This window comes from Plecotus auritus, assembly GCF_963455305.1.
Source record: "Plecotus auritus genome assembly, chromosome: 13".
In the NCBI taxonomy this organism is placed as follows: domain Eukaryota; kingdom Metazoa; phylum Chordata; class Mammalia; order Chiroptera; family Vespertilionidae; genus Plecotus; species Plecotus auritus.
Genome location: NC_137779.1, coordinates 29,740,044 through 29,763,128, shown reverse-complemented (window position 1 = coordinate 29,763,128; position 23,085 = coordinate 29,740,044). Strand labels below are relative to the sequence as shown.

The 23,085-nt window shown below is 69.5% G+C and overlaps 2 protein-coding genes across 7 annotated transcripts in view; both read right to left on the bottom strand.

Moving 5' to 3' along the window:
* Window positions 1-571: 571 nt before the first annotated feature.
* ADORA2A (adenosine A2a receptor) lies at window positions 572-13,414 on the bottom strand. Of its 2 annotated transcripts, none has more exons than XM_080650315.1 (3): window positions 13,363-13,414; window positions 6,392-6,960; window positions 572-2,153 (listed from the first exon to the last, which is right to left on the bottom strand). In XM_080650315.1, exons 2-3 carry the CDS (start codon window positions 6,724-6,726, stop codon window positions 1,247-1,249), a joined length of 1,242 nt encoding a protein of 413 aa, XP_080506441.1. In that variant the 5' UTR covers window positions 6,727-6,960; window positions 13,363-13,414; the 3' UTR covers window positions 572-1,246. The 2 variants fall into 2 exon arrangements, with proteins under 2 accessions (XP_080506441.1, XP_080506442.1); XM_080650316.1 differs by lacking the exon at window positions 13,363-13,414 and adding an exon at window positions 7,052-7,080 and having other exon boundaries at window positions 580-2,153.
* Window positions 13,415-17,706: 4,292 nt separating this feature from the next.
* Window positions 17,707-23,085, bottom strand: part of SPECC1L (sperm antigen with calponin homology and coiled-coil domains 1 like) — a 57,557-nt gene continuing 52,178 nt past the window's right edge. For all 5 annotated transcript variants that reach the window (XM_080650442.1, XM_080650440.1, XM_080650438.1 and 2 more), the window contains 3 exons: window positions 21,709-21,825; window positions 20,953-21,012; window positions 17,707-19,799 (listed from right to left, as the gene is read on the bottom strand). In XM_080650442.1, coding sequence (XP_080506568.1) covers window positions 19,710-19,799; window positions 20,953-21,012; window positions 21,709-21,825 — 267 coding nt within the window. In that variant the 3' untranslated portion in view covers window positions 17,707-19,709. The remainder of the gene's footprint in view (window positions 19,800-20,952; window positions 21,013-21,708; window positions 21,826-23,085) is intronic.

Sequence of the window (23,085 nt, the reverse complement as noted above, 5' to 3'; positions counted from 1 at the left end):
CTCTGAGAAGTAGCACCAAGAGTTTCTTTGGCCCTGGCCGGTGTGGCTCAGTGGATAGAGCGTCGGCCTGTGAACTGAAGGGTTCCGGGTTTGATTCTGCTCAGGGCACAGGCCCGGGTTGCAGGCTCGATCCCCAGTAAGGGGCGTGCAGGAGGCAGCTGATCCATGATTCTCTCTCATCACTGATGTTTCTCTCTCCCTCTCCCTTCCTCTCTGACAATAAAAATATACTTTAAAAAACAAAGAGATCTTCTTTGAAGGACTTTAGGAAGGTGATGAGGGAGGGAGGAGCCTGGTCCCCACGCTGTGCGCGGAGGGAGAGCAGCTGGGGTGAAGCCCTCCCTCCCTGCCCCCCTCAAAGGGACCCCAGTCTCGGGGCTGCGCGTAGGCTTCTGAATTCTGGTGCGACCGGGCAATCTGCCCCTCAGAGGCTGAGAGCCGGGGAGGCCCCCCGGGCCGGCAGGGTGTCTGTCTGTCTACACACATGCACACAGTCTCTCACACACACGACACACGCCTGTACCTGTGTGCCAGGCCACTGTGGAACAGGGAGAGGAACTCGGACGCCATTCTCGTCTTAAAACACAATTGGCTCAACTTTTATTTTATCTCAGAAAAAGATACTCCCTTCGGAAGGAAAGGCAGTCAGGGCCTCCACCCGGGCCGGCTCACCCCAGCAGGCCAGCCCGCACCTCCCCAGCCCCCTTCCGCTCCATCACGACGCCCCGCCCGCGGCCCAGGAGCTGGCTCTGGGCCACCTGGGGGGAGAGGGCCGCCCGGGGCTCCCGGGGCCAGGTGAGCAGCAGGACTGACGACAGGGAGGGACAACCATAAAATAAAAAGGGCATCTTCACGCTCTGATTTTCTCCTGGAAAAGAAAGTCCAACGCCACTTCCAGGCACAGCAGCTCCCAGACCCTGGGAGTCGGGAGGGTGGGGAGGCAGGGCCCCCAGGAGCCACGGCCCAGCCTCGGGGCCAGCGGCCTGCTCTGCAGAGACAGGGTGGCCCTTCTAGGTGCTTCCGGAGTGGGGACCGGACCCTGCCCAGCCAAGCTGCTCTGGTGCTGCGCTCCTGGCGGCACAGGGCGTCCCCGCATGACACGCCCGCTCTGGGGCTCCAAACCCTTCGTGCTGGGCCATGTGGGAACCAGCCCGGAAGGGAAGGCCTCGGCGCAGTCACCCCCCACCGACCGGACTGGCTCCCCGACCAGGAAGAGCAAGAGTCCCTTGGGTGGGGGGGTGGCTCATCAGGACACGCCTGCTCCGTCCTGGGCCAGGGGGCCCGCGAGGCCGGGGGAGTCCGGGCACGGCCCCCCGAGCTCGTGGCTGAGGAGCTCCACGTCGGGGAGGCCCGCGTCCCCAGAAACCCCGCAGGCACCCCGTCCACTCAGCAGCCCCAGCGCGTAGCCGTTGGGCCGCCGCTCCGGGCGGGGCGCGCTCCCGTTGGCCAACCACCCAGGGGGGTGGCCGTTGAGCCGGAGGCTGATCTGCTCCCCGTCGCTGCCCTGAGCCGCCCCGGCCCGGCCGCTGGCGCCGCCCGCCTTGAAGGTCTCCCGCCGCCTCAGGATGTAGCTGCGGATGATCCTGCGGAAGGTCTGGCGGAACTCGCGGATGCGGTAGGCGTAGATGAAGGGGTTCACCACGGAGTTGGAGTGGGAGAGGATGATGGCCAGGTACATGAGCCAGGGCGGGGCGTGCTGGCACTGGGGGCAGAAGAAGGTGAAGCCGTTCACGATGTGCAGGGGCAGCCAGCAGAGGGCGAAGAGCCCCACGATGATGGCCAGCGACTTGGCGGCGTGCACCTCCTTCTGCAGCGTGGACCGCGCGCGCTCGCCCGGCAGCGGCTGGCCGTCCATCTGCTTCAGCTGCCGCCGGGCCGCCAGGAAGATGCGCAGGTAGATGCCCAGCATGAGCAGCAGGGGCCCCAGGACGCAGGCGAAGAAGTTGTAGTAGACCATGTAGTTCATGGGCACCACGTCCTCGAAGAGGCAGGCCACCCGGCCCTCCCCGCAGGCCCGCGAGCCGTTGCGCTCCTCCGTGGGCCGGCCGCAGCTGTTCCAGCCCAGCATGGGCGTCAGGCCGATGGCGAAGGACAGCACCCAGCAGACGGCGATGATGCCCTTGGCCCTGGCGCCCGTCACCAAGCCGTTGTACCTGGGGAGAGGAGACCAGCGTCAGGGACCCACGCACTGCCTCCTGCCTCCGTTTCCCCACAGGAGGCCACGGGAGAGCGACCGCTGCACCGTGTTCGGGTGCTTGCCGATCAGCATTACAAGCCGTCCTGGCTCTGCGTCGGTTTGGTCTGAGGAAATTACTAAGTGATGCCCGGGGGCCGGGGGTGTCCAGGAGGCAGCCAGTGCCGCTCGGCCCCTCCCTGCCAGGCAGCAGGCTGGACAGCGGATTTTCGGGGTAAAATCTCCCGTGGCTGCCGAAACCAGTTTGGCTCAGTGGAAAGAGCGTCGGCCTGCGGACTGAAGGGTCCCAGGTTCGATTCCGGTCAAGGGCATGTACCTTGGTTGCGGGCACATCTCCAGTGGGAGGTGTGCAGGAGGCAGCTGATCGATGTTTCTCTCTCATCGATGTTTCTAGTTCTCTATCCCTCTCCCTTCCTCTCTGTAAAATACCAATAAAATATATTTAAAAAAAAAAAATCTCCCGTGGCTTCCATGTGTTTTTATTTATTTTTTTTAAATATATTTTATTGATTTTTTAACAGAGAGGAAGGGAGAGGGATAGAGAGTCAGAAACATCGATGAGAGAGAAACATCGATCAGCTGCCTCCTGCACACCTCCCACTGGGGATGTGCCCGCAACCAAGGTACATGCCCTTGACCGGAATCGAACCCGGGACCCTTCAGTCCGCAGGCCGACGCTCTATCCACTGAGCCAAACCGGTCAGGGCCTTCCATGTGTTTTTAAAAAATGTATTTTTGTTGGTTTCAGAGAGGAAGGGAGAGGGAGGGAGAGAGAAACATCCGTGAGAAGAGAGTCATGGATCGGCTGCCTCCCGCACGCCCCACACTGGGGATCGAGCCCGCAACCCAGGCCTGTGCCCTGACCGGGAAGCGAGCCGTGACCTCCTGGTTCACAGGTGGACGCTCAACCACGGAGCCACGCCGGCCGAGCTCCCATGGCTTCAGTTTTGTCAGCTAATTCAAATGAAGAAAACAAGTACCTGGTGGCCTCAGACCTCTTCGCTAGCCCTGGTTTATAGGTGGGGAAACTGAGGCCCAAGGAGAGCCATGGGCTTGCTGTGGGTGTTCCAGAAGCCGGAGGCCACTCTGGAGCCGCAAACCCAAAGTCGCCAGGAGGTCACGGTTCGATTCCCGGCCGCCCCAGGCGGTAGCGAGCTTCCGGTCCTTGGAGGCAATCAAGCAGGAATGAGCCGTGATGGGGATGGTGTGCAGGGCCCTGGAGGCCCCCCGCTCGGGGGCTTTGCACATGGTTCTCCAGCAGCAGACCTGACATCAGGCATGCGTGAGCCGTGGGCTGCGGGCCTGGCCTGAGGCTTCGGGACACGGGCTGGACAGCTCTGGTCTGTCTCATCTCTGGTCTGTCCACTGCGACCTCGAAGAAAGCCCCTTGTGGGGACAGCCAAGCCCACCAGCCGCACTGGCCCCCTGTGCGGAGCAGGTCCTGGGGAGGGGGTGCGGGGGGGGGGGGCTCCCAGCGCTGGAAGGGCCGGGAGGCGGGCAGGGCAGCCCCACCCTGGACCTCAGGCTGTCAGTGCTGCAGGCTTATTCATGTTTGGAGACACCAGGTTCCTTTGTTCCAAAGAAAGCCCTCGGCTTGAGGCCCTGGACCAGGTCCCCTGGAGCCGCACAGCACGGGCCCCAACGGGACAGTGGAACAGCACGGACCCCAATGGGACAGTGGGACAGCACGGGGCCCAACGGGACAGCACGGGCCCCAACGGGACAGCACGGGCCCAACGGGACAGCACGGACCCCAACGGGACAGTGGGACAGCACGGACCCCAACGGGACAGCACGGGCCCCAACGGGACAGCACGGACCCCAACAGGACAGTGGAACAGCACGGACCCCAACGGGACAGCACGGACCCCAACGGGACAGCACGGGCCCCAACGGGACAGCACGGACCCCAACGGGACAGCACGGGCCCCAACGGGACAGTGGAACAGCACGGACCCCAACGGGACAGTGGAACAGCACGGGCCCCAACGGGACAGCACGGGCCCCAACGGGACAGTGGGACAGCACGGGGCCCAAACCGCAGTGGCCGAACCGCAGCAGCCCTGGACTGCCCCTGGGACTTAGAGCCGTCACATGGGGACCACCCGGGGGAGGGAGGCCAGAGGGCTCAGGAAGTGGGGGCCAGAGCCACCGCCCACACTTGCAGCTGCCCTTTCCCGGGGGCTCCCTTACCCATACGGAGGGCTCACCCTGCGATCCAGGAGTACCCCCACAATTCCAGGGGGCTCCACGTGCCTCTGCCCTACACTGCGAGCCCGGGGCTGGCCTCACACGTCCCTGCCGCCTGCTCTGCCTGGCCGAGCCCACAGGCTCCCCCCCCACCTCTCCCGGCCGGCCTCTGCCCAGGGGGTCACACCAGCCCTGCAGCCGCAGTGCCCACGGGGGTGGGGGCGGGCGGGGTGGTGTCAAAGGCGCTCTCTGCCCCAGGGGACGGCGGAGCACCCCCTCCTTACCTCTGTGGGCACCAAGGTCCAGGAGCCCCACCCGGGCCTTCCAAGGCTTTAGGGGGGGGAGGGGGGCGCGCAAACGGCCAAGGTGTGGGCGGAGCTACGTCCTGTCCGGAAGGTGGAGGGAGTTGGAGGGCGAGGCGGCAGGTTCCAGCTCCATCCAGGGCTCCTTCGAACCTCCCGAACCTCCCGCAGCTCAAGAAAGAGCCGAATCCCCCCCACCCCCACCCCCTCAGGGGCTCGCCACTCAGCCGCCCCCTGGACCCTCAGCCCCTCGGTGAGCTCAGAGGCCCATCCCCTCTTAGAGACGGGGACATGGCCCAGAGGGGGACAGCAGACTTCCAGGGTCACACAGCGTCCCGCCCTCCTACACCAGACACATGGGGCAGGAAAAGGCAGCCCCGGCCCTTCCCATGGAGACCACCGCCTCGGGCTCTCCCTCGCCTGCTGCTGCCCTTTGCGGGGGGAGGGGGGGGGAGAAAGTGAAAGTGAGGCTGGGTTCCCCCCAGGCCCCGCCCCGCCCAGCCCAGCCCACAGCCCCTCTCCGTCCACCTGGGAGCCACCCTCACGGCCTGGACTCTGCCGGCTGCTCTGCCTGAGGCCGGCCCTCCAGCTGGACAAGGGTCCTGGGCTCCCCTGGACGCAGCCTCCTGCCGGGCACACGGCCAGGCTCCTCTCCTCCTCTGCGCCAGGGGACAGGAGGTTCTGGAGGACCAGGGCCACCAGCTCCCCGAGGACGGCAGTCACAGTGGGTGGCAGCCGTGCCTGCGCCCAGGCCCCGCCCAGCTGGCTGTGTGGCCCCGAGGCCGGCCTCGTCCCTGGGCCTCCTTTTTCCGTCCGGAAAAGAAGAGGAAACGACGCTGAGGGCCCCCTTGGGTTTGACACTAACTTTCCATCTGCTCATCGAGCCGCTCCTCCTCCCCCCCCCCCCGCCCCGCTGACGCCCCACCTGCTGGGGGCTGGGGTGCCCCCGTCCTCTGAGACCTCCCTGGGAGCCGGGGCAGGGAGGTGGGCGGGAGGCCCCAGGCAGGAGGACACTTGCAGCCGCATCCCTGGCTGGGGCGGTGGGGGCCACACGTACACGCAGCCTCTGGGAGAGCCTTCCTGGCACCGTGGCTGGAGTCACCTCACAAAGGTTCACCGTAAAGACCCCTCCGCCGGCGCCCCCCGCCCCCACCCCCACCCCCACCCCCACCCCCACGCTGGCTCCCACCCACCGCACTGGTGGCCTGGGGAACAGGGCATTTGCATGCATACAGGTCCCTCCGCTGGTGGCTCCTGTGGCCTCCACTTCCCCTCCGGGTCAGCTCCTCCTGGGCAGACTTCAGACCTGCCTGCCCCCAGGAGCGGGGAGGCCGGCGGAGGGGGGAGGCCGGCAGAGGGGGGCAGGCTGCCAGCTCAGATCCTCTGTTTTCCCGGGGTGCCCCCGCTCCCACGCCGTGTGAGCACACTGCCCAGGCCTGGGCCACGCTCCTCCGCCACCCGCCGGAGCACGGCGGCCTCGTCCCCGGCGGTGGGGGGGGGGCCTGGGAAGGGCCCGGGTGCCCGGTACCCCCAGGGACCAGCTGGATGCGCACGCCTGCTGGCGACGGGCCAAGCCCGGGGCAGCCCCGGATGGAGCCGGCGGCCCTGTCACCTCAGCACACTGACACCACAGACACCAGACCCCGGGTGGGTTCACCCTGACCACGGGCACAGCCAGACCCCGGCCCGGCCGCCCGGCGCTCACCGGAGGGGGATGCGGATGGCGATGTAGCGGTCAATGGCGATGGCCAGGAGGCTGAAGATGGAGCTCTGCGTGAGCACCAGCACGAAGCAGGCGAGGAAGAGGCAGCTGTGGCAGGCCGCGCAGAACCCGATGCTGATGGTGATGGCGAAGGGGATGGCCAGGACGCCCACGGCGATGTCGGCCGCCGCCAGCGACACCACGAAGAAGTTGGTGACGCTCTGCAGGTTGCTGTTGAGCCACACGGCCCAGCACACCAGCACGTTGCCCAGCACGGCCAGCACGGCGATGGCCAGCTCCACCACGATGTACACGGCCAGGGAGCCCGTGCCGGCCATGGCCCAGGGCGCGGGGGCGCGGCGAGCACGCGGGCCGGGCCAGCTCACGGTCCATAGCTGCGGCGCAGCCGGCCGCCCAGCCCCGCGCCCCTTCCCCGCAGGCGCCCCGAGCGAGCGAGCCTGGGGGGCTCCCTAAGGGCTTCTGCGCGGCTGACTCGGCGTCTCCGGGAACCGGGCCGCCCCCGGGGGTTCCGGCGGCATCTCGCTCAGCTCGGCGTCAGGGTTCCCCGGCACCTGCGGAGGAGAGGCCGCGTGAGGGGCTGGCCGCTGCGGGGTGGGGGGCACCGCTGGGTCCCCCGAGAGGCCTCAGCCCAGGGAGCCGAACCTCTCCAAGTGAAGCCCCTCACGTTTGTCGCTCCCGCTCAGCCTCTCAACCCAGGGCAGCCCTGGGAGTCCCGGTCCCCGAGCTCGCTGCCACCCCCACAGCCCCCCCCCCAGAGGCCCCCTCACCCCCAGGCTCCCCCAGGCCCCGCCTTCTCTTTCAGGCCCAGGTCGGGAGCCGCTGGAGGACCCCTGTGCTCCCTCGGCAGGAGCTGGACGTCTGGTGCTGGACCCCGTGCCGTGCCAGCGGCTGAGCCCTCCTGCGCCCGGGGGTGGGGGGGGGTGGAGCAGGCCCCCAGGGAGCCGCCCCGGCAGCCCCGCCAGCTGCCTGCACGTGGGGCGGGGCCGCAAGCTCACCTCCCTCCTCCCACGCCCGCTCCCCAACCTGCTCGGCTGCCTGGCGATGCCGCCGGGGGTGCCAGGCGGCGACGGGGCCCAGCCAGGACGTGCGGGAGGCTGTCCTTCCTGGACCTCAGTTTCCCCCTTGGAGCGTGAGGGGGTGGACCCCGCAGAGCCTCCCGGGCCCTGTCAGCGCTCGCCCCTGGTTCTAGGAGGAGGAGACACAGTTCTGCAAGGGGCTTCCCCGAGTCAGAAGGCATCACTGACCCCGAAGCACAGGCAGGGGGCTCGGTATCCCCCACCCAAACGCCCAGTGCCCCCCCTGAGCCAGCCCCGGGGGCCTCTTCCCACCGCCTCTGTCCCAACCGGTTACACATATGTAGGCTCGTGTGTCCCCTCTAGGCCAAACCACCCCTCCTCCAGTCCCAGCTCCCCGGGGCCCAGGTGTGCACGGGCAGCCCCCCCCACCCCACCCCCCGCACAGGCCGAGGGGCTCCCTCTCCTTCAGGAACCGAGGCATCCAGATGACGGACCATCACCGACCCGCCTGACCGACCCCCGGGCCAAAGCACGCCCCACATTCCTTAGGGGCTGAGGCCGGCTGCCCCGTCCCACCTCGGCCCCTGCCCTGGCTGACTCCCTGCGGGCCAGGGTGCCCCGCGTGGACGGGCCCCGGGCCCAGCCCAGCCCTCTGCCCAGCGGCCCCGTGCCGGCCTGCATGCCCCCCGCCCCCCAGTCCTCGGGGTCTCCCCACCGCCTCAGGGTCCGGGCTCCCTGGGGAGCAGCACTGGTACCAACACCCTTCCCGCTGTCCGGCTGCCCCCACCCCAAGGCTCACTGGAGGCCACGGGTCCTCTGGCCCAGGCCAACCTGCCAGGAGCTAAGAACACAGCAAACGCCCCTCCAGCTGGGTCCTAAAAGGCCACCCTCTGCACGCGGGCCCCTCCCCTCTCCCCCCTCCCCCAGCGGTCCCGCAGGCTCTTCCAGATGTGGCCAGAAGCCCCACAGGCCACCTGGGCATCGGCTGGACCAGCATGGAGCTGAAGGCACCGCCAGGCGGGCGGGGACCACCAGGGCCCTGAGGGAGGCCTGGGGGCGGAGGGGCCGCGACCGTGGCCTTTGCTGGACTTCTGTGGGGCACACGCTCCCGTTACGGCCAGTTAGGGACCCCGACGTCACCGACAGGAACTAGGAGTCGCTGCGCCCGCCCGTCAGCGTGAGACGTCCCCAGCCCCCAGGGCCCCCGCACCTGCGCTGTCCCGGGGGCCGCCTGCCTGGACAAAGGACTGCACCCCAGACCTTCTTGGCTCGCCGTGCAGCCTGTGTGTGCACTGTCCCATGAACCCCATCTTACAGATGAGGAGCTGAGCCCCAGAGCGGCTCTCGACCTCTCCCCAGCCAGTAACAGGGCGGAAAACGGCAGCTGGAGAGTTCCTGGGTCCCCCCCCTTCCCCCCCTCCCCCCGCAGGCCCTCTCGCTCCCCTCCCTTCCCAGGCCTCCCAGAGCCGCAAGGCGGTCGGGGCGTGGGGAGGCGCTGGGTGGGCCAGGACCTGGCCATTTCCTGGCCCTCGCTGTGGCTGCGTCCGTCTGAGGAGTCCCCGAGGCTTCGGCTGCAGCCAGGAGGGGAAATGAAATATTCATCACGTATCATTTCCCTGCGACTGTCCCTCGCCGGGGCCAGAGCAGAGGTCAGGCGCCGTCCCACGCGCCCTGGAGGCACATTCCGGGGCACGTGCGAGCGCGGAGCCTCGGGAGGACGGCCCGCAGGAGTCCGGCAGCCGGCCCCGGCCCCGCATCGTCCCGCCTTCCTCCTCACCCTCGCTGGCCCGGCGGCTTTCATGAAAATGCCATTTAATCAAAACCCACGTGTCTCCCGGCCCCATTCTGGCTCTTTGTACGTCGGGCTAGCGAGGCTTTCTGTACACACGCCCAGATGGTGGCTGTGCCCCCCGGAGCCTGCTGGCCGGGGGTGCCCGCCAGCCTCCAGGCCAGGCAGGACCCCACACCTCTGCTCCCGGGGACGGCGGCGAAGGGCAACCTGCGCCCAGCTGGTGACTCAGACCTGGCACAGCCACACGGGCCCCCTCCTGGGCTCCCGAGCCCCGGCCTCGGACGACGGTGCCGCCACCTCCCCACAGATGTTTCCCAAGGACCTGCTCCGTGCCAGGCAGCCGCTGGCACACGGGGGCCCCATGCCACCGGCTGCTGAGCCTGGTCCCAGCAGGGCCCTGAGCCGACAGCAGGGGGCCTGACGAAGGATTTGCCCCAAGAGACTGTCCTGAGGGCCAGCGGCCACCCTGGTGATGGCCAAAGACCATCGAGGCTCTTCAAGGAGATAAAGGAAGGAAGAGCGTTCACCACCGAGACCGAGGGCTTAGGCATCGCCGGGCAGAGATGAAACAGGTGTAAGGCACAAGCAGCACCCCCCCCCCCCGCCCCCCGGCACAATCTCACCTCCAGACGTTCCCGGCAGAAGCGAAAACTAGAGGGATGGAGGCAGAGAGCACGCGCCTCGGGGTGCAGGTGGGGGTCTGACGGCCACACTGGGAACGCTCAGACACTCCCCCGGCGACGGGGTCTCCCAGGAGAGAGGCGAGCGGCGGGGAGGCAGGTGGAGACGCACCGACCCGGTCAGGGGGCTCCGTGGGAGAGCGCCGAGCGCAACAGGCAGTTCAGCTCCTGCGCCCAACCACAGCCTCCGGCCCGCCCTGCCCGGACCGGCTTCGGCGTGGCCCAGGCCTGGGCACGAGGCTCCCAGAACCCTAGGGCCCGGGGGCCCCCTGACCCCTGACCCCCCTGGCGGCTCCAACTTCAGGGACTAAGTGCAGGCGGGGCCTGGTCCCCCCCCCCCCCCCCGGCAGGCACCCAGGGGGGCCCCCTCCCCCACTGCCCCTTGGGTGTGTGGTGGCTGTTCTCAGCCCCTGGGGGCAGGATGTGGGCAGGAACAGGGCGGGGACTCAGCCCCCTGCACGGAGCCTGGCCCCCGAGGAGACTCCCCATCACCAGCCCCCAAGGCGGCAGGGCCTGCCCCGCTCCCTTCTCCCCACTGGGCACCCAGAGTCCCTCCCACCCCCCCATGTCCAGGCCAGATGCCAGAGAGGCTGCAGGCCCCCCTTGTCCCAGCCCAAGGCTCACCCCCTCACTGGCTGCCTCGCCTGACACCCCCTCCGAGGGGCCCCTCCTCAGCACAAGGTGCTGGGTGCCCACCCTGTGGCCGGAGGAGCCCAGACGGGCCCCACCCCTGCTCCATCCCTGAGACCCTTCCCCTCTGTGCGGCCTCGGGGGGAGGAGGACGGGGGGGGGGGCACACACCGGTCCTCCCTAGAGGGAACCTAACGGCAGGGAGATGCGCTGCGGTGCCTGAGGAGGGGCCTGGGCGGGAGCCTGGCAGGGGCTGGCCTGCGGAAGGGGCAGTGCCAGTGCCGGCCGCGGGGCCTCCCCGGAGGGCAGCTACAGAGGACAGGAGGGGGGACCCTCCTGGGGACCCTGGAGGCTCGATGATGTGGCCCCGGAGGCTGAAGGGAGGGGGCAGGAGGTTCAGCCAGACCAGCGGGAGCAGCCGTGGGCCCGGCCTGGTGCCGCTCAGTCCCCTCTGCGGACCCTCAAACCCCACTCACAGCCTGCAGGGGCCACTTGGGGGCCAGAGGTGACTGTCCTGTGGCAGGTGGGCGGAGACCCCAGCCCAGACCCCGAGGCTCTCACCACGTGGGCCCAAAGGGGCCTGGACGGCTTCTCAGAGGAGGAGCGTTGGCTGGCCTGGGAGGACAGGGAAGGGGGGGTCCAGGCAGAGGACGGCCTGGGAGGACAGGGAAGGGGGGGTCCAGGCAGAGGACGGCCTGGGTGGCAGGGAAGGGGGGGTCCAGGCAGAGGACGGCCTGGGTGGCAGGGAAGGCCCGAGGGGCCCTGGAAAGCCGGGGCGTCTTCCTTCCGTGGGGCCCCTCCCTGTGGAGAGGGAGGCTGCTCTTCCCCTCCGTCCAGACCCCCTGGCCCCGCAGGATCCACGGCTGCCAAGCCCCGGGCCCTTCAGGACTGCGGGCTGGGCTGGGGACCTCCCCCCACACGGCCCCTCCCCCCCCCCAGGGCCCCGGGGGGTGCAGAGAGCAGGCTCCTGCTCCTCTCCTTCCCGCCATCGGGGCCCAGCGCAGCCCGGGGCAGGGCACCCACCGCCCGTCAGCCCCCCTGGCCCAGACCCCTTCCCGGGGCCGAGGACGCCTCCCTTTTGGTAACTCAGCCCCTGACTCTGCGGTCAACTCAGCACCCCCCGACACACACCCCAAAACCCCTCCCCACCCGCCCTCCACGCCCGCAGGTCCGGCCATCCCCCCCCCACCCTGCCCCCGGCTCCCTGGGCGCCACCTCCAGGTGCAGCCTGAACTGGGGAGACAGCCGGACGCTAGGACGGACGGACGGACGGACGGACGGGCGGCATTTCCAGCTCCTCGGGGTGGGGGGCCCCCCCGGTCAGAGCGGCTGCGGGGTTTAGGTCTACACAGCGGGCCCTGCCCGGGCCACCAGGGACCCTGAGCTTTGCGGGGTGCCAGGCCCTGAAGCCACATGTCCCTCTGGCAGTGACTCCTGTGGCGTCCCCTGACCCCACGAGGCTGACAGCCCCTCCACGGTCCCAGCTCAAGCACAGCCCCCCCGCCCCCCGCAGCCATGCCCGCCTCACTGTCCCACGCCCGTGGGGAGCGCTGCGGGACGAGGGTTGGGGGACCTGCCCTTCACGGGCCAGCACGAGGGGGGTCACACACGAGTCCCCAGGCGTCACCAGGCCGGCCTGACCACAGCATCCTCCCGGCCCTGTGCCCCGAGCTCCTGTCCGCCCTGGAGCCCGATGGGACAGCTCTGGGGGTGTGAGGAGACAGTCTGGGGGTGCAGGGCGGGCGTCCCAGCAGCTGCACAGCAGGGCCGAGGGCAGCTCAGGACCCCGGGTGGACGCCGGCCTGTGACCCGGAGGCAGAGCCGGCTGCGGGGGCGATGGCCTCCCTCCCAGGGCCCAGCCGGACTCCAGGCCTGGGGAGCGGGGGACCCCTTCCCGCTTCTGGCTTCTCCCCCGCCCCAGCCCCGGCCCCGGCCCCATGTGGGCGCCCTCGACCCCCATGGCAGTCAGAGCAACGGCAGCTGGAGCGGTGGCCGCGCCGGGACTCAGCGGGCTCTGCCCCGCGCCCGCCGCCTGGTCCCTGCTGCCCCGCGCCCGTGCCCGTCCCCCCGGAGGCGCCCCGGCTCCCGCCACCCCCTCCATCCGGCACCGTCCAGGGCGCGCCCCCACCCGCCCGGCCTCCGGTCCCTCCTGGACCCCGAAGTCCGGTCCCCGCCACCCCATTCACGGGACGTGCCCGCGCTCAGCTTTCTCGCCGCCCCGGGCGTGCGGGGTGCCCGGCGGGTGCCCACGGCGCCCCCTCCGACCCCGCCGCGCCGGCTGCGCCACCTACCGAAGCCCGCGTCCCGCCCGCCGGCCCCCGAGCCGCGCCTCTGCGCCCCCAGCCCCGGCCTGGCGCCCGGAAGGTCCCAGCGCCCGGGGCGCCCAGACGGACCGAGGGCGGTTCCCGTCACCTGCGGTCCGGACGCCCGACCCGGTCCCTCGCCGCCCGGGCCCTGCGCCCCCGCGCCCGTCCTCCCGCCGCCCCTGCGCACCTTCCGGACAGTTGGGGCGGCCCGAGGGCGGGCGTGCGGTCCCACCCGGGCTTAGGGTGTGCGACCCGGCGGAGCCACCCGCACCCGCCATCCGGGCGCCGCCGCCGGGCAGGCTCGGACCCCAGCCCGCGAGCTCCCTCCCGGGCGGCGGGTGGAGAGGTCGGAGCGGCGGGCACCCCAAGTGGGAGGGACTGGCGCCGCTGGCCCTGCCCCGGCCCGGCAGCCCCGACAGCCCCGGGCCCCCCGCCGCCCGAAACCCTCGGGCCCCGGACCCCGGACCCCGGACCAGGACCCCAAACCCCGGACCAGGACCCCGGACCCCGGACCAGGACCCCGGCTGACCTGCCGCTGCGCGCCGGCTCCGCTGTCTCCGCTGCCGCTCGGCTCCGGCTCCGGCCGCGCCGCTCACGGGCGCCCCCTGCAGGCGTCTCCGAGGCTGCGCTGTCCCCGCCCCGCCCCGCCGCGCGGGGAAACCGAGGCCCCGAGTCGCCAGGGAGGCCGCCCCAGAGCCCGGCGATGCCACAGGAGGGCCCGGCCTGCTCCCCTGGCTCCGTCGGCTCCGCCACCTCCGCCAGCGCCACACGCGCTCCCCTGCGACGTGTCTCCGCCCCCGACGCCCCCGCCCCGCCCGGAGACCGGGAGGCCCCGCAGTCCTGCGGGGCGGGGTGCCCTGTGCCATCCCCTCCCAGTGCCCAGCGGGGCCTTAGGCAGTGCCCTGTGCCCGCTCCTCCCGACACCCTTCCGTGGCTCTGCGGCGCCCGGAGACAGCCCCGCCTCCTCACCCAGCTCGGGGCCCTGCCTGCCCCCCAGCCTGGCCCTCGCTCCCCAATCTTGTTTGGGCTGGTGTGTGGGTGGGGGGAGGGGCTGGCCCCTCAGCTCAGAGGATGCCTCTGGCCCCCATTCCCAAAGGTCCCGCTGCCCCTTCCCGCCCGGATTCTGGGCCAAGGTCCCCCCTCGCCCAGGCCTCGGAGCAAAGGGAGGGCGTCACTTTCTGCTCCGCAGATGAACCGGGGATCGCGACCCTTGGGCCAGGAGAGGGGCTCCCCCAAGCCCCAGGCCCATGTCCTGGAGACTTCAAATCGTGAACAGCCTCACATCCGGCCCCAGCCCAGGGAGCCAGGGACCGACCTTTGACCCTCGCATCTGGAGACATCAGACAGCTGGGCGCTGGTGGCACAGGGCCCTGGGCTGCGGGGGCCGCTGCACTGACTGTCCGGGGGCCGAGGGGCCTGCCCAGGGCCAGCTGGGCCCCAGGGCTGAGGCCAGGGGGTGTCTCTGCACAGCGGCTGGGAGGAGCCAGCAGGTGGGAAGTGGGGTGCAGGCGCTTGGCCGCACATCTGGAGCCAGAGCCTGGGCCGTGCCCACCACCTGCCCTGACTCCTGGCAGCTCCCGGCTCTTCCCAGGGCTGTGCCTGGCGCCTGTGCCCATGGGGCCAGCTTGGCCCCCCAGGTCGCCCTCCGTGGATGTGCCGCGGGCCCTCCCTCCGAGGCAGGGGAGGGGTGAGGAGGGCAAACCGGGAGAAGCTGGGGCCCCAACACACCTGGTGGGGCCAGGCGCCTGACAGTGTTCACATGGGGACCATCCCGAGCCCCCCACGCCTTTCCGACCTCCAGCCTGGCCCTGGCCCAGCACCCCGCCCCCCTCGTCTAGGCCTTTGTGGAGTCCCAGCTGCATATACCATCCCCCCACACCCTCCCCTGCGGGGGATGGGGGACCGCAGGAGCCATCGCTATCTCCCAGGCTCTTGCTCACCCCGAGAGGGAGCACCCCTCCCCCGCCCCCCAGTTGGGGACACTACCGGCTTGCCTCCCCTGTAATGTGGGCCGTCTTGGTTCGCCCGGCACCTCCTGAGCCAGTGTCAGACCGGGAGGTACAGCTGGGGGCCCCCTGCTCTCCACCGCTGCTGCTGGGACTCCTGCGGGGTAAACGCCTACCGGGGGACAAACCCCCTGCCCCCCCGATTGGGCCCACAGTCATTCAAGTCCTAACTCAACAAGTAGGCGAGGCACAGCGTGTCGCGTTACCTGGGGCCCGGAAGGGGCTAGAGGGGTTCATGGGGCAGAGGCTCAGCCAGCCTCAGGGGTCACTCTTGTCCCTCGCCCCCCAGCGTGGGCCCAAAGATGCTCTCCCCTGCCATTTCCATTCCGGGGCCCAGTACCCTTCCCACCCAGACCACCGCACGCGTGGCCAGGCCACACCTCCCGCACTGGCCATTCCCCACCCTCGGGCCCAGAGTGCCGAAGCCCTCAGCGTTGCCCCCTGGGGCCCAGCGGACAGCCCCCCACATCGGTGTGGGTTCCCCGGGCCTGGGGTGGCTGTGTCCTCACGCCAGAGTGGCCCCAGAACCCGCGTCCCCGGGAGGGAGAGCCAGGCCCCTCTCCCCACAGCAGAGCCGGTCAGTGAAGGGGCTGCTCCGATGGTCCGGTGTCATCTGTCAGGCGCCTGGCCCTGTCCTCCGGGGCAGCCACTGCCCAGAGACCCTCCGGCTCAGCGGTGTCAGGAAGCAGACACTGGGCGGGCTGTTCTCACACTCCCGCCCCGGGGACATTTGCATGGTTGACCCACACCTGCTCCGGGAGCTCCTGGGGGACCCTCTGCTGCTGCGCCCCCGAGTTTGAGAGGCTGCACCCGGGCACGGAGCCTTGAGGTCACTTCTCTGACCTTGGTCTCGCTGCGCTCTCGCCAGTCCCGTGCCCCGTCCAGAGAGACGGGAGGCCCTGTGCGGGGTCTTGGCCTGGGCCAGCCTTCCAGGCCCGAGGGAGCCCCGACGTTGGGGCCCAGGCCTGCTGCCCCTCAGCGGGCACGGGGATGCCCCTGCCCGGCCCCAGGCCAGGCTCTGAAGGCTGTGGGCACCCACCCTTCCGCCAGGCCAGGCTCCTGGGGCCGGCGGGGCCAGCTGGGCTCTCCGGCCCCCTCCCCGCCGGGGCCTTTGTTCCTGTCCAGGATGCACCTGGGTGGCCTCTGGCCCCGGATTGTTTGCTGCAGGGCCAGCTGGGCCACATGGGGGGGGGGGGGGGGCGGGAAGAAATGCCAGACCCAGGACAAAGCTCGGGTGGGTGCTGCCCAACTTCTCCAAAGGGGAGGGCACCGAGCACTTCCTGGGGCTCAGGGATTGAGGAAGTGGGGGATCGCAGGGCTCCAGGTTATGTCGACTAAGGCAGCCCCGAGAAGGCGACTCACACCCGAGACGCTCCCCAGCGCCCACAGCCTCAGGGGCAACGTCACCCGCCCAGCCCAGGGAAGATGGTCCAGCCCATCCTGACTTCGGGGCTCCAACAGCAACCCCACAGGAACCCTGAGCCTCCGGGCCCATCGGGCGGATCCACGTGGATGGGAAACTGAGGCCGGGGCACGGCCTAGCTGGGCTGTGTCGGGGGCAGGGACAGCCCTGTGCTCAGCTCCCGAAGGGTGGCCCTGAGCAGGAGCCCCGACACCACTGGCAGCAGCCACCACCCCTCCCCCCTCCCCCCCACCTCAGGCCCCACCCCATCCACCTGAGAGCAGGGAGCAGAGTCCAGCAGGGGACCCCTTCTGGGGTTCCCCCATTGCAGAGGTGGGAAGAGCCCTGCCATGTCACCGGTGTCGGTGGCAACCTGTGTGGCCGGCGGGTGTGGGGTCCTTTCTGGGTCTCTCTCCGCCCTGAGGAATGTCTTCCACCAAAGCCATGGCCCAAAAGGTTCTAGAACCTTCCCTACGTCAAGGTTAAAAGGATTCCCTTCCCACAAGTGCTGCGCTGGGGCGGGCAGAGAGTCAAGTTGAAGGAAGTGGAGCCCTTGGGCTGGCCGCCGGGAGCCAGGTGACCCGTCGCCCGAGGGCACCACCGCCCGAGGCCAGGAAGCCACCTGGCAGGACACCCAGTCTGCTCCTGAAGCAGCGGCAGGACGGCCGGAGGGATGTTTGGGAGGGCGCCACACCCGAGGGGCATCAGCCACGCTGGCCAGTGCTGCCCCCACTGCCCGGGGTGCGGGCGAGGCCCCCTCTGCCGCTGCCATCAGGGTCCACTCTGTGCAGGGCCGCCAGCAGAATGGCCTGCACACGCCAAGTGCACACGAGCTCCATGTCGGAGCCACAGCCTGGCCCCGGGTGGTGGTGGAGCCAGAGCCACCGGGGTCCTGGCTCGGTGCCCCCACTCGCAGCCCCCGACCCACGGATGGGGGTGCTGTGCTCTGGAAGCCAGGCCGCCTGGGGGCTCAACAGCATTCCGTGACACCCCCTAACTCAGGTGGTGGGGTCTGGGCCTCCGGATGGACCCCTGACTCTGGGGAGGGGGTGCAGGTCCAGGAAGGGCACCCCGGGTCACCGTGCAGTGCGGGAGGCAGCCCACACGTGTGTGACATGGACATGTGCAGTGTGATGAGATGCAGAAGAAAAAGGCCTGACTGGCTGGGTGCCTCTGAGGGGTGTAAGCATCGACGTTTTTAGATTTCTCTACGAGGCCGGGGCCCCCATCTCACAGGACAGCTTGGTGCTTCTGGGGTCTCAGGACCCGGACTCACCCGGGGAGACCAGACCCCACCTCGGTCCCGGGCATCGGCCAAGGCCGTGGCTGTGCACCGCAGCCCAGGGTGCGACCTACCCCGGCTTCTCGCAGGTCCCCGCCCCGACCAGTCCCAGGAGGCAGCCGGGGTCCCCCCCACGCGAGGTCGGAGGGCGGCAGGAGGCTGCGAACTAGGAAAGCCCAGCCTGACGTGTTTCAACAACTTTAATACGTTTACGAGCATTTAATACCAGAGTAGAAGCAGCGCCAGCGAAGCCTGGCCCTCTCGCGGGGACGCTCGTGCTCGGAAGGACCGAGGCAAACGACTTTCTGGAAGCTTCTTGTCAAGTGCTGCTGGGCCACGGCACCTGAGCGTCATGCTTAGGCGTGTGACCACCCAGAACCACCCCGTGATAAGGATCCTACTGGCAAAAAGCACAACGTCACGCTTCTGGAATCTTCTGTGGACCCACATACAGACGTGGGCAGCCCGGCCAGGTGCCCCTGCATGGCCTATTGTCAAGGAGACGGGTGGGCCCTCCTCTTGGCCACCAGCCCCAGGCACGACCTGGACGAGGCCGGCCACGGGGGCACAGCCCATCAGCAGGAGCTGCCCTCCCCCAAAGACATGGAGACCCCGGCGGTGCGTGAGCTGCACCCAGAAAAGTCTCCTCTTTCCGTTGGACCAGAGGCTCCCCCACGTAACGAATAACCAACCGCAGGCTGCAGGTCGGACGCGGCAGGGAGGGGCGGCTCCAGGACCCGGTGGACGGTGAAGCCCCGGCCGCAGCGCCTGTCCACAGACCGCCAGGAGCAGCGCTGGCGGGAGGGCGGGCAGGAGGCGTCCGCTCAGGGCTGTGTGTGCGGAGCTGGGCTCTGCGCCCCGGCTTCTCTTTGCTTAGGCCAACGGGGCGTCTCACAGACAGCCTCCCCGCCAGCGGCCGGGGCAGGAGACTCCCCGCCACCTGTGACCAGCCAGCGGGCCGCACACGCACAGCGGCTTCAGCACCGGCTTCGCTTCTGGGCTACGCACGCGTCAGACCCCGGCCCCTTGGCGGGCGGGTGGCCTTCTGCGGCCCCTCCTGGCAGCGTGGCTGGGGCAGCTCCTCCTCGTGCGACGTTCCTGGTGCCAACAGGGGCATCCACCCCACGGCCGCTGCGTCCCTGCACATGACACCTGGGCGCCCCGTTGCCAAGAAGGGCCGAGTCCCCCCAGTCACCCCAACAGGACAGATGCCCGGGGAGCAAGGCTTTGGTTCAAACTGCAGAGGGCGGTCGCGAGGCCGCCTGGGGCCTGGGACGTGGCCAGCGCTGCCGGGAGGGGCCCGGGCCTCCGGGTGGTGGCGCCCCTCGCAGGAGTTAAGGCACTTCCTCCGTTCCCGCCAGGAGGCTGCGTGCAGGCAGCGCCCAGTGCCCACCTGCCCCGCCTGGGCTCCCGCGAGCCGTTCCGTGCTCTCCTGCCGCTTCCCCCTTCGCTCCGCCGCCGCCGCGCTGACGTCCAGTTTGCGTCTCATCTCCAGGCTCAGGAAACCACTTAACTCTGTGCTAACGCAACAGGAGCTACTGTCCCTCGACGCTGCTCATGAGAAAAAAAGTGCGTTTTTGTCTAGAGAATTCCTCACGACCAGGTCTTTAAGTCCCAGCTGGGTTTCCACGCCCCTTCGAGGATGCAGGACCGGTTTTCTCCCGCGTCACAGGCCCGGCTGCCTAGCCCGGCGGCAGCAGAGGGCAGGGGAGCCGTCTGAGAACGACATGGCGCTGGCGGGACAGCCCTGCGCCCCGCTGCTGGGTGACACCCCGGAAACCAAGCCCACGTCAAGCGGCGGGCCCACTGGCGGGGCCGGGAGCAGGAACCTGCAGAGGGAGCCGGCCCTGGCGGGCAGTGCTGGCGGAAGCGCTCACTGCCCGGAGCTGCCCAGGCCCAGGCCTCCCCAGCAGCGTGCACACGCCCGGCATCGCAGCTCAGCATCCTCTTCAGCGGGAAACTCGGCAGCCGGTTGGCATGCGCGGTGCGCTGAGCCCACGCTGGCCGCTCACTGGGCAGGTCAAGGGGGAGGAGCCTGCTTGGAGGCCTGGCCACCCAGGCCCGAGTGATCCCGCCTGGAGGCCGGGGCTGAAGGCTCGCACGCTGGGGCAGCCGGAGTGGCCGAAAGCTTCATGGGGCGTGTAGCTAGTGGTGTGGCGGCGCCTGTAAGGGTCCGTCGGGCGCGCTCAGGTCTCGAAGTACTTGTAGATCGCCGTCACGTACAGCATCACGCTTTGCCAGTCGGGCCGCTCGGTTCGCACCATCTCGTTGATGTCCTGGCAGAGGAGGGAGAGGCCTGCTTAGAGTTCCTGGCACTCGGGCCCGTCACAGCCTCAGGCTTTCGGGCTGCGCAGGGCCTGAAGGCCTCTGGTCTAAGCCCGTCGCACCCCCCCAAGGCCTGGGCGCCTGCTCCGTCTCTACCAAATACCCGGGGCCGCCTCCTCCCAGGGCATCAGCGTCGTCCCCGAGCCGCCCACCCTGCTCAAGTCCCATTCCAGGGTCACCTCCCTGCGCCCCAAGGCTGGGAGGGCTTCCCCTTCCTCACCCCCCGCCCCAGCCGGCCTCTCTTCTTAGCCCCCCTGGGGTCACCGCTGAGAGCCCTTCTTCTGCGAGGGCCCCGGAACGTGCCGGGAGGACGCCCTGCACGAGGCGGTCACCTCACAGCACCGGGCACTGCTCCCTAATCGCACAGAACACAGCGACCCACGCCGCTGACTGCGAAGGGCAGGACCGCGGGGACCCGGCGCTGCTGCAAGCGACTCTCCGGGAGTGGCCAGAGGCGCGCTGCACGGCCTGGCCTGGGAGGGGACGCAGAGGCCGCCCGGGGGCGACGTGGCACAGAAGAGAGACAGCACGTTTGCTCAGTACGAGACTCCTGACTGAAGGTTCTCCCAGGCGGGAGCTTCCGCTTTTTGTACAGGAGACCTTCACCGGCAAGTACATCCGGGTAATGGTCTCAGCAGCAGCTTTCCCGTCTCTGTGCAACGGGACAGGACGCGCCCTAAGAGCGTCTCCAAGCTCAGCAGACAGACCCGGAATGGCACAGCACTCCCGCAGTGCAGGTGCCTCCTCAGAGCTCGCCGGTTCTTACAGGGCAGGGCGGGGCAGCCTCGGGTGGGAGGGGGCACCGAGGGCGAAGCCCGCCTGGCCCCGTGGGCTCCTCGCTCTGTGAAACCCCGTCGCCTCCGTCACGGCTGAGGCACCGGCGTGTCCAGGGGAGAAGGACCGGCTCCGCCTGTGCTGGCACTCCCCTGCGAGGCGGGAGGCACGTCGGCGATGCGCACGGCGGCCCGAGCGAGGCCAGCACGCCCCGAGCGCGGGCCCCACAGCTCGTTTCTCGCTCCGCGAGGGGCGTCTCCCCACTGAGGAGAAGCGAGCACTTCCTAACAGGAAGGAGGCCCGGCAGGACGCGGGGGGCGGGGGGCTCACCAGGGTGGACTTGATGCCGACGCTCTCCGCCGCCTGGAAGGCCAGGGTGAAGTTCCTTCGCTGCAAGAGAGACTGCGTGAGAGGGTGCGCACTCGGCGTGCGCTGGGCAGCGGGCCTCCACGCGCCACCGAACACACACAGGCGAGTCCTCGGGGCCCCGCCGGCCACGGGGCCAGCACTATGCTCACCGCCCCTCACAGGCCCGGCCCCCACACTGGTACCTTCACTAGAGAAAAGGCTACTCCCCACCCATTAGCCCTCAGCCACCTGAACCCCAAAAGCTGAAAAGAGATTAGAAACCCGTTAAGGGAGTGTCCTCCCTGTGGGAAACTTCAAGACTGTCTGAAGGGCATGAGGGGGCTGAATCTGGGGTGCGCCTGGGTCCTCCCAGTGTCCACCCGGGCAGGGCTGTCCCCTGACCCTTCCCCAAGCAGCTCCCTGACGTCGCTCAGACCACAGCCCGGTCCGCGTGGCACAGCCAGTCCTGGGCCCGGAGGTGGCAGAGACGGGCTGGGATGGGGTGGCGGCTCCGCCGGGGAAGTCATTACCCGGCAAACGTCCGCACGAGCAGGGTGAGGGCGGGCTCAGCACAAAGGCTCTAGAGCCAGAGTTAGAGCAAGGGGCAGCCGCCATGGCCGCGCTGTGGTGTGGGGGCACCGCGTGGCCCGTCGATGGGAGGCTCTGCCTCCACCCCCCCCGCCCCCTGCCCCCCTGGTGATGAGGATGCCGGGGCTGGCCGCCCGCAGCCTGCCTCACCTTGTCTTGGCTGTTGAGCTCCTGGTACGGAATGTGGGCTGGGAGGTACGTGTGCAGGAGGGCACAGAAGGCCAGCCCGTCGTTCCAGCTGCTGCTGAAGTTTGTGATGTCGATATTCTGCAGGAGAAGAAGGAAACCACATAAGCAACACACTCATCTCCCCGGGAGAACGCCGAGAGGTGGAGGAGGCTGAGACGCCACACGGCCTTGAGGCCTGGCAGGGCAGGCTCTGGGGCAAGCACGCCCCAAGGCCTGGCTGTATCCGTGACTGCCCTTTCCTCGCCCCCCGCCCCCCACCTGCAGATCGCTGCCTCGGTGGCAAACACTGGAGCCGCCCGCCCCACCTGGAGGAGCCTGGGCACACGTCCCACAGCCCCGCAGCCTCGCGGGCACGGGGAAGCGGGTCCGAACCAGCCTGCTCTTCCACCCCATCGCAGTCCCGGGAAGCAGCCAGCCGGGGAACGTGTCCCAGGAAGTGACCTGTCCAAGGTGCTGGGCTGCAGCAGGGGGACAGGTTCGGGAACCGTGTCCCGAGCACCCTACAGGCGGTGTGTCCTGTGACTCTCACACGCACCCAGGGGCGCGTAGGAGGCTGGGTGGGAGGCCCGGGTGGCACAGCGGATCTGGTGATGACTGAACGCGGCCTAATCCCCAGCCCAACCGGCCTTCCTCATCCCGACTGGCCCGCGGGAGAGCCAGGGCACGGGCAGCGGTGCTGGGCTCGGGCAAGGAGCTCAGTGCCCGCCCAGCGCTGCGAGGCAGGCAGCACACGCTGAGGACCCAGCCTCGCCCCAGAGGTCACGTTCGCTGCTGGAGGAAAACAAATCTCCACTTCCTGCCGCGGGGCCCTGCTCCCGCTCCTGAAAGGCAGGCGTCTCTGGCAGAGCCGCCTACGTGCCTGGCCTCACCGTGCCTCAGGCCACGGCTCCTGCACGAGAGGAAGCCGCTGCGCCCAGCTCCCAGCTGTGGAAACCCCAGCCTTGCCCAGCTTCCTCCAGACAGACGCACCCCAGGCCCGAGTCCTCCGTCGCAGCAGCGCGGTCCCTTGCCAAGCGGAGCCACTTGAGAAAGAGGAAGCCACGGCTCCGTGAGCTCCCGGGCGGGGGGCTAACTCTCCGACCTGACAACCAGACGCCAAACCCAAACAGCTCAGCCCGAACCCAGGCGGGCTGGCCGGCACCACCCCTGCCCTGGGCAGGCTGCAGGGAGGCCAGACCGGGCACCCCACCCAGCAAATGACGACGAGGCCAACAAGCGCCAAGCCGAGTGAGAGCTGGGCCCCCCCCTCATCCAGAGAGGCCCTGGGGATGACCAGCCTGGGCGCCAAGTGCCTCCGAGGACGTGGGGAAGCCTCCCGCCTAAGAGCGCCTCTGCCCA

Coding starts and splice junctions, on each gene's coding strand:
- ADORA2A (XM_080650315.1), bottom strand. CDS start 6,726: ATGGCCGGCACGGGCTCCCTGGCCGTGTACATCGTGGTGGAGCTGGCC. Junction 2,154..6,391: donor GCCATCCGCATCCCCCTCCG/GTGAGCGCCGGG, acceptor TCCTCTCCCCAG/GTACAACGGCTTGGTGACGG.